The sequence below is a fragment of the Anopheles darlingi genome, chromosome 2 (genome assembly GCF_943734745.1).
Source record: "Anopheles darlingi chromosome 2, idAnoDarlMG_H_01, whole genome shotgun sequence".
Classification (NCBI taxonomy): domain Eukaryota; kingdom Metazoa; phylum Arthropoda; class Insecta; order Diptera; family Culicidae; genus Anopheles; species Anopheles darlingi.
Window position 1 is genome coordinate 65,123,557 of NC_064874.1, and position 10,000 is coordinate 65,133,556.

General features: G+C 48.8%; 1 protein-coding gene across 2 annotated transcripts in view; it reads right to left on the reverse strand.

The window, feature by feature from the left end:
• The window catches only part of LOC125952551 (netrin receptor unc-5-like), a 52,652-nt gene that overhangs the window by 40,263 nt on the left and 2,389 nt on the right, over positions 1 to 10,000 (reverse strand). The window contains exons 3-6 of one of the 2 annotated variants that reach the window (XM_049682079.1): positions 4,451 to 4,647; positions 3,251 to 3,329; positions 740 to 910; positions 421 to 462 (exon numbers count right to left, since the gene is read on the reverse strand). In XM_049682079.1, coding sequence (XP_049538036.1) covers positions 421 to 462; positions 740 to 910; positions 3,251 to 3,329; positions 4,451 to 4,647 — 489 coding nt within the window. The remainder of the gene's footprint in view (positions 1 to 420; positions 463 to 739; positions 911 to 3,250; positions 3,330 to 4,450; positions 4,648 to 10,000) is intronic. The other variant, XM_049682080.1, reaches the window with a different exon arrangement.

Consider the following 10,000-nt stretch of genomic DNA (forward strand, 5'->3'; position numbering starts at 1 on the left):
TCCAGTGCTTGCAATATGTTAAGTAGTTTTTTTTCTCTCTCATTCTCGAGTGCATACGATGCTCGCAAGCATCGTCTCTATGGTGTTGAAAGGCATGTGTTGAAATGGCCAACTACGATGCGGAGGGAAAAACCAGCACCAGCGGCCTTACACACACACACACAACCTCTGTTCTGGTTCGGTTAGGGAGGAAATTCCAAACTTTATCTGGAGCGAACGAGTGGATTTCCTAATGCAACACACAATGTACTCGTGCAATGGCCACTGGTAAGTGAGTAGCGCGGATGTTAGTAACGAAGTTTCTCGATTCCGAAATTCGCTCCCGAAATAGTGTAAATTACTTTTGGTCTCAAAAATGCTTTCCAGGGAGTGCTGATTGTAAATGCAAATTTAGAATCCAAGGCGGCGGGATGACCTTACCATTTAGACGATAGCCATCGGGATTTACGATTTGGACATCATCTTTTCAAACGCGAACGAGCATTGTTAAGCATGAAATTAGAGAAGCGTGCAAAGTTATAAGCAAAACTTTAATGGCAATTTCGTTACCAAATGTATGTTATTGCAGAACGCAGAAAGCGCATATGATGAAACGAAAAAGATGCATGCACACACACACAGGGAAAGCAGTTTAATCGACGACAAAATCGTCAAAAGCAATAAACAAAAGCTGCACAACGATGGAAACGAATGGGAATGATTGATTTGAAAGAAAAAAAGAAGGTAACAACGAACTTACCGGAACACGGTAGACAGTCGGGCGTGGTCTCGGTGCTTGGTCCCGCGCAAGGCGCTCCACTGTTTAGCGGTACCGGACTGTTGCACGTCCGCGTACGCTTCTGGCCCTGCTTCGGATGTCCAGGACACTTGCAGTCGGTCCACGGTCCCCACGCACTCCAGCCACCGTCAACTGTGTATGTCAAGCGAGGACAAGAGAGAGAGAGAAAAGAACACCATAAACGTCACACAATAAAACTATATTAAATCGGATGCTCTACATCTGGATCCAGGAGTTCGCACGAGGAACAGGAGGAGTAACAGGACGGGGACCGAACGAGGCTTGATGGAAGCGTGCGTATGCGCCATCGTAAAAACTGGTCCCGCACAGCATCGGAACGCTGCAAACGACGTTTGGTGGTACGTTGAGCGCACACACCATAAGTCACCGGTTTCACGCCGGAACACCGTCAATCGTCAAGCGTAATCCTTAAATTTATGTTTCGCTTTACGCGCATGTGTCGCTCTATATGCTGCTGGAGATCGTATTGCAACAACAGTGCGACAACACAACCATTCGCAGCCGCAGCGCGAGAAAGGAGAAGGCAATTAATAGATTACGACAGACCATTATATTGATAATTTGGAGTGCATTTTATAGAACCGTTTTCATTTCGTCGTCGTCGTCGTTCTAGGCCTAGCGGGAGGGATGCGGACCCGGCAACATAAGACACCCCAACCCCAACACAACCCATCATCTGACGGAGCTCGTGTGCAGCGAACAGGTCCGTTAAAACCGAAATTTCGAAAAGCGGAAAAGCGCGAGGTCAACGAACAGCCGCCGGCGGTCGAACCCAAAATCGAACACGACCATTTAAGAAGACGATTCCCATTGGCGACCGACCGGTAGATGGGAGGTTTCTAAGCCCCCCTCCTCGAAGGGGGTGATACGGATTTCTCGATTTTCGGTTCTGTGGCGTTTCGAAAAACGTTTTAAATCCCGTCGGTTAAAGAGACGCAAGAGACAGGAACAGCAGAGCAGAAGATGCTGGAAGGAAGCGTTTGACTGCGGGGTAGAGGGCATTAGTTATCGCCATTAATGAACGTCAACGATTTCCAATGTGACACATTCGGGGATAGATAAAAACCCACACACACACAGCTCCGTACTCGCTCAGTCGCTCCGCTCCAGCCAGAAGCAAACATCGTCATTAAAATCACTTTAATGATCGTCGAGTGGCCCGTTGGGGCCGAGACCGAGAATGATAAAGCGTTCCCGCGATTCGGTTCGGTTCCTTTTTCGACTCCATCTCGGTTCCTGGTCCTCCTACTGCTGCTGCTGCAGCGGTAGATAAGCGACGTGGTTTGAAAGCGAAATCTTCCAGTTCGCTCCACTAAAATGCATCTTTTCATTTTTGTTTTTTGGTATAAAGCAGAGTTTCAATTCATTTGCTGCTCACTTGGTTGTGAAGTAGGCGTTGCGTTTTCCTCTGGATTTTACTCAATATCTTATCAATAAGCGAGCAGGCTTAATGGCCTTCCCGAATGATCGAAAACACTCGCTGCTGCTGCTTCTTGTGGTGCTGCTGCTGTTGCTGTTGCTCAAATACATTAACCGCCTGACAGCGCAAGTACACTGGAACAGTTTCCAGTTCGGTTCGGTCGAGAAAATGGTCGATTTCAGAGACGAAGATACGGAAAGTGCATACACAGAAACGGCCAAATTAATGCAGCATCTACACTCAGCGTAGCACAATTGAATCATTCCTGTAAGATGATCTTTTCTTTTCCCTGTCACCCCGGAGGGTGCTTATGTAAAAATGTAAATTCACGTACGAAACCCTCAACCCTCAGGCCATCATTTGCGCCATCATTCGAGATGATAGAATAATGACATGTTTGATGTCAAACGGAATCCCCAACGGAGACAACGATGGGCACCCTCCGCCGCATTTTCACCGTGGGAAAGCATTTCACACGGCGCCCTTCGTGGTGGTGATGGTGGTACTGTCACGCCTTCGATCCTCGGTCGTAGCCTCGGCTCGGCGTGTGGGTTGAAACATTTATGCAGATCAATCATCACACTGCACGGGAAAAGGGCGCCCAGGGTTGAGCAAAGTTTGAAAAGGGTCCCGGATTTCGGAGTGTTCGGAGAACAGTTTCCGGAAGTTTTACGAAACATTCCCACCGACGCCATCGAACATCTGTCGGAGTTTTTGCGGCCGGGGGGAGGGTTTTAGGTCTCACACGCTTTAAGTTAATTTAGAAATTAATTTTCGAAAGGTTTTTCTATCGATCAGCGAAACAAATTGTATCGGGATCAGGCTGTGTTGCTGCGTCAAAGAAGAATTCTATTGAGGTTCGTTAAGCATTTCGGTCTACGAGCAAGGGAGCGGGGGGAGGGGTTCCACTTTTCTTCGATCTTTAAAAAGTCATTCAAGCTTCGGCACCTCCCGTAATGCGCCATGACCAGGGCAGAGTAAAGGACCCGAGAACCCCGGGGGATTGATGCGCAGCAGAGCGAAACACTTACCGAAGACGGTGATTGGAACTGGTTCAGACACCCGCTTGCCAGCAATGTTCTCCGCAATGCATGTATAATTGGCCATGTCCTGTGAAAGCAAAAGAAAAAGAGAAAACCGAAAATGAAGCCGAAGGAACGACATGTTGCTAAGATTTCTACCGAAATGATTTCAAACGATGGGGGAAACGAGAAAAGGAAGACGAGGAGGGAAATTCTCAAAAAGGACCGCCAAAGAATGAATCATTCCGTGCAACCTGGCAGGATAACGCCAGCTGGTATACGCGCTTAAATGGGTTCTTTTTTTTCTGGCCCTTTGGGGCGTCTTATCCGCTTTAAGCGGTAAGGGCGCGGTGGCCGCCAAACCACGCCACCAACTGCCGTGGTTCCAGAAACTGTCCGTTTCTTTTTTTGTCTGTGTGTCTGTCCCCGGGAAGCAACACAAAAAGAACGCAACGCTGTAACATGTTTCGGATACCGGGTATCACGAAGAAAGAATTCTTCTCCGTGCGTTTTTTCTTTCTTTTTGATTTCGAGGATTTTAACGGAACGGTGGTCCTGGGACGCGCAGACTCACGCCCATCCCTGCCCTGCCCGTCGGAGTTGTTCGGGGGGGTAGGCAAAGAATTGAATAAAAAGGCTCGGTTCGTCCTATTCGACGACGAGCGGAAAACGCATGATCATTGATGGGGGATGGGTTGCGCTGGTCCGTCATGCGTTTGGATGGGCTTTTTCTTTGCCTGTCATCTGCAATTATGTCCTTTTGATATTATATCATACGCACACAAACACACACGCGCACCTGCATTCACAATGGAACCATGGCGCGGTCGGTTTCACATTCCTCAATAATCGGAGGACGGAGAGCTTTCCGCTCGAAAAAGATGAGGACGTTCCAAAGCCCATCCAGGGAAGAAAATAAAAAAAAACCGGGGAAAAAGGGATTGAAGGGACCTTGGGATTGAAAAGAATAACCTAGATATTTTCGGGTTTCGGGAGTTTGGGCAAAACTATCCTTTTTTTAAGGATGGTTCAGACGATCCGACATTCTACTCCACAGAAAACATTCCTTTCCTGTGTCAGGTGGTGGGCGGGTTGGACGGGATCCCTCCTCTCACCAAGATAGATTACGTAACGAGACGAAACGGTAGAAGATGCTGCAGATGAAACTCCAGAACTCCAGAGCACACACACACACAGATCAGCACTTACCTGCATCTCGACGCGCGCAATCAGCAACGAGTACTCGCCGATCAGAACGTACGGTGGGTTCGCCTTCACCGTTACACCATTCTTCTGCCAGATGACTTTGGCCGCCGGTATCGCGTTCGTGTTGCAGACCAGCTCCGCTCGACCACCCGTGCTGACGCGCACGCTCTTTGGCGAAATGTTAATTTGCTTCTTGATGGCTGGCGGGGGACAAAGAAAACGGAAGAAAAGATGAGAAAGTGAAAAAGAAGCATGAGAATGAGTTCAGTGTACGGGCACGACCACGACAGACAGCTCTCCACCGGGAGAAGGCTCCCAAAAATAAGACGAAATGCAAGAAGCAGTGCACGCGCCGTAATGTAGCGGCTAAACTGTAGCTTGTAAAATGCAAAACAGACGCACAGATAGCCGCAACAGCGAACACCGGCGCGGGACCACACACAGAAGGACCAACAGGACCCTTCTGGACAGGGAGACACTGTCTGCGAACTTTCGGACCACCCCAAAAAACCCACGGTCCGCTCCGGCTCGGTGTCGATCGATGTCGAGTAATTACTTCATCCTGTGGATATTGATGCGAAGGTCTCGTTGCCTGGCTTTCGAATTAATGTTTGGTTTGCGTGAAATTTTCCCACAATTTATTACCAATTAAAGATCCCACCGGGGGGACAGGGGTACTGGAAAGGAGTGCGGTGTGGTTGAGGATGCTGATTACAACGATAAACATTTGCGATGATCGGCAGCGGAAAACAACTTCATCTACCGCCGGGCGTATGGGCAATGTTTGCATGCGTGCTGGTTGTTTGAAGTACCTTCAACACTGTTGTGCGGCCTCGCAAACACAGACTCACACACCCGGTGTATGTGTCCTGGCCAACCGAATGCCGAAAACAAGGCGTTGCTCAATGTTTGAACAAATTCGTCTCGGGGGTTCCGTAAGCCACTTGACCAATCGCCTTTTTCTTCATCTTCTTCCCCGGGTGCCTTTGGGTATCAAGAGATCTTATTTGAAGATGTTTGAAGTACCCGCAAAACGGGATAGAGGGAAGGGGTCGGTATTGTGTGCACAATTGACCGTGACCCTCTATCCAGGAGTTTGAGAAGCTCGGCAATCGATGTTGAAGCGCCTGTTGCGCTTTTAACAAAAAAACTATCGATTTCGATCGAGATCGAAGGCGGCTGCGATCACGGCATAAAGGTTATAATGTTTGGAAGGCGAATAATGAGTCAACAAACCTCTGCAGTTCTATCGGTGTGTGCACGCACGGTGCCAGAGTGCCGTCCAGTGTGAGCGCTGCTGGACCGCTGGACCGTTGGCATTAACATTGTTTGAGTTGTGGATACGTTCGGAAGGCGCAGTTCGGACCATTCGGATCCGATCCGGAGTTTACAGCAGCATAAATATTCAATGCGCTTCGAATGCTTCGACCGAATGCGTTCATTTGCATTTGAACCGAATCATTAGGTGTTCGCTGTCAGCGACAAAACCGTCTCGTCAACTCGGATTCGAAACTCGAAAAGCGGCGACCCGGTCGGTGGTCGCCCAACAAAGGATGCAAAGTGGAGGGGTCACGCAACGGCCAAGTCAACCCGTTTTGGACAGTATAATTTGTCCTGAGGTGAGGCTCGTGAGCTTTGAAAAACATCCCAGACCCTCAAAAAAACCCAGGGACTACATACGTTAACAAATGTCACCGTTCCTTAGGCTGAAGTTTTCGAACGGAGCATGTCGCCACCGGTCATAAATAACATCATCGGTGCATCCCGTCGCACCTTGAAGGAAACATTCTTCGACCGAATTAAATGCTCCGAAAAGCCTGCACACACACACACACTTACAGAGACACCCGGTATGCAGGGTCTAGGTTCGAATATATTTATTGGGTAACATTTCCCTGTCACTCCGGCATCGTTGGAACGAAAGTACGACTTCCTCCACTGTCTGTGGTCTCGGAACTGCTAGACTGCTGAATAATTATGTAGCTAGAAGGTAGTTTTGAGAGGGAACGCTACTCGATAGGATCTCGGGGAGGGGTCTTCGTCTCCGTCTTAAGTTCCTCGAGTAGAGGGTGGCTGCAGTGGAACATCTGCACCGTAGACGACGGCTGTGCTCAAGAACTAAATTACAACGCTTCGTCAACATTTATTCACACGCTTCTCTGGTGGGTGAAGCGAAGAGCCAGTTGGATTAGAACAACAGTAGTAGAAAGCGAACAGTTTTGCTACTTTTGCTCCCATATCTGACTTGGGTGTACGTGTGTGTGTGTCCCATTGAAGTGCCGTCGGTACTCGGCAAATCGTAGAAAAGTTGGTAGCAGCAGCATAGACGAGCCCTTCGGCACTTATTGTGGTCTAGTGTAAAGTGTGCTTCACGTGCTGGTGAAAGCACTTGGCTTGTGTGCCAGGTAAGGGTGCTGTGCCGGGTTGCTGAAGGAGCAGCATTTGAAAGTTGGCAGAAAGCAGAAAGTATTCCAAGAACTTAGAACGACGCAAGCTCTTGTAGCCCAGCCACTTGTAACACTCGTATTTCGTACTTTGCAACAAATAACCAGGGCTTGGGGTGCAGGGCGTCACAGCTCACTTCAGTTTGTTTCTTGTTTTAAAACGGGAAAGGAGAAGGAAAGTGAAGGTACCTGGAACATGGAACAGCTGCTGGAGTTCTATTAAGAAGCTCCTATTCTAGAAGCACTATCTCTCTAGAAGCACTATCTCTCTCTCAATATATCCCTCCCAGTATTCAAATGAGTCAAGTAAGTGCCACAAGCAGCACAAAGCACCTCGTCTGTAACCGTCCGTGCACCTCCCGACAAACCGAAACTCTCTTGGAGAAGACCGTTTAAGGTAAATGATAAATGACCGGCGACAGGTCTGGGTGGGGTGTGTGTCATTCGTCAACATCCTCCTCGTTCCGTGGGGTTTGAATTTATTTATTCGCTCCACAATGTCTATGATTGTCAATTGTTTTATTTATACCAGACGCTTCTCCATCTCCTAACCTCCTTCTCTCTCTTCTTCTTCTCCTCCTTCTCCTTGTGCCATTTCCAGCCAGTCACGACATTCTCATCAACATAAAGAGCCCCCCCTCGCCACGGCTTCGTACCCCTTTACGTTTTCGAGCCTCCACTTCCACTTTCAGACACTTTTCATGTTTGTCATCCGCGCCAAGGTTTCTGGCTGACTGACTGACGACGATCAAGACCAGAGCTCGGTCGCCGGTAGTTAGTTAGTGAATACACGTCACACGACGTCACCCGCGGTACTGGCGATCTTATCAGAGAAGCGTGCCACGCGAGGAATACGGTCCTACGGAGCACGAGCCGGTGTAAGGTGAACCCTCGCGGCTGTACGGCGGTCAATGGCTGCCGTAGTGGAGGATCGAGGGGGCCCCGTGGTAGGCAATCAAATATTGCGCTGCCCCGTGATAGCCCTCTGTTTGATCAGATGAGATTGCCTAGAGGCCCGGTGGACCCCGGCCGTTGGACGATCGTTGTCACTCTCGGCCACAGCTTTCATCAAGCGTGTCATTGTCACTTCTGTCAACCGAAACGGATCTCCTCTTCGGGCCGGTCGGGTCGTTGGAAAGAAAGGACCAAGCCCAAGTGGAGAGTGTGGAGAAACCAAACAAAAATTGGAAATCATCCAACTTCTCCCTCCACCTTCTCCTTTCTTTTTGCAGTGTGCAAAATGCCCGAACGAGACAACTGGACGGTTCCGCTTCTGCACCTTCTCGTTGATATGCAAATCGAGATAGATTGAGATAATAGGATTATGGCCGTCATCATTAAGGTTGCGCCCCATGATTGGTGGTATGGTTCCGTCTACGACAGGTCAACGTGTATCATGAATGAATGTTAACAAAAAAAAACACACTAAACCATGTTAAGAAACCGGGAATGTTCTCTCTATACCTTTCTTGAACGAAACCATTGGACTTTGAGTTGTTTCGATGACACGCGTCGAATAATAACTCCGATTCCGGAGGAGTCCACCGTCCAAATGGATGACCACGAAACCGCACGCCACATGCGGTCATTACTGTTGTCATCATGCTTATGGGCACTGTGTATGGGTAATTTGAATAACAAATACCATATTGGGATATTCAATCATTTCCTGTTGAGTGTGTGGCGAACGTTCTTTTCATAAAATGTGCCTATTATATGCGTTGTGGCCAACCGTCTCTAGACGTAAGAGGCTTAAGACCCCATCATAAACGGCGTACGGACACGGCGCTCACATCACGACAACGCATCCATCGAGCAAGAATAAACTTTTGGTGACGTCCAACGATGGTCGTTCGGTTGAGAGACAGAGAAAGAGAGCCGGAAACAGGCTGGGACTGGCGGCGCCTAAGCGTTATTCAAGTGTAAATCTACACGAATCTCATTCCCTTGTCAGTGTTAAGCCTACGCCATTTTTCAGGAGTCCACAAACATGAAGCGCTGCACAAATCTATAACCGACAAACGGCAAAGCGCCGTCTCTGCTATCTGCTAACTGGGAATGGATGCGATGCGGTAACGACGTGAAGCCGAGAATCATGACAAACATGCCAGCAACTTTTGGCACCATCTGTGACAGAAGAAGTTGTACTTCCTTGCTTGGCCACAACACCACGCTTGGCGACACGCCTGGGAATGCCTTGCTGGCCATCGTTTGCCATGCTCGTGGTATGTTCTTGGGGTCTTCGGTTCGGTTCTTGCGAAGGGCATGCCTCTGCCCGCGGCTGTATCCGCAACAAGCGGCCAAATATTAAGATTAAGAGGAACAGATAAAAGGAATCATATTTGGTTTTGGGGCTCGTGGGTTGCCAGACATTTGTTTTTAATTTTCTGAACCGCGAGCGAGCGAGAACCGCCCTTCCTAGCTCATAAATCTCACGAGGATGGGTTCGCCGGAGGGTCTCGAGAGCGGAACCCGGGGCTTATTACGAAAGAACGCCGAACCGCCGAAATTGGTATAGGCAGCGGATGCAGTCTCCATACTGCCCATAAATTCCTATCGAATCGTTGGGACTCCCTTGTCTCGTGGTTTTCTTTCCTTTTCTTTTGGTTCGGTTGGCGCCTGGCGTTTTTTTTTCTGAAGAAATTTCCAATGATATTCGGTTATTAATTTGAGGTTGAAAGGTAAGCCTTCGTCTCGGCCTCGGGCAGGATGATGATGGTCGCAGATGATGTATGATGACAATCATATAAATGGGTCTTAATTGTGGGAATCGTTCAAAGGGTTCGCATTCCCTTTCCCCCGGGGTGGGGAGGAAATGATTGGCCCATTGTCAACTCGCCGGAACCGAAAAACCTTTCTCCGAATAGTCCTGGAGACGGGCACGTCATGTGTGCAACAGACTCTTCGAAGAGAAGCAGTGTCTTCTGTGTCTTCTGCGTAAACCTTGTGCAGGGTTCTTGCATCGAAGGAGAATCAATTAAACATTTTATTGAGAATTACAAACTTGTTCGCAGGACCACGGCCGCACGGTCCTGTTCAATCGGGGGACATTCGTTTAATGGAGTCTGTTGCCCTCGAAAAGACAGTGCCGCTTATCCCGTTGCTTCTT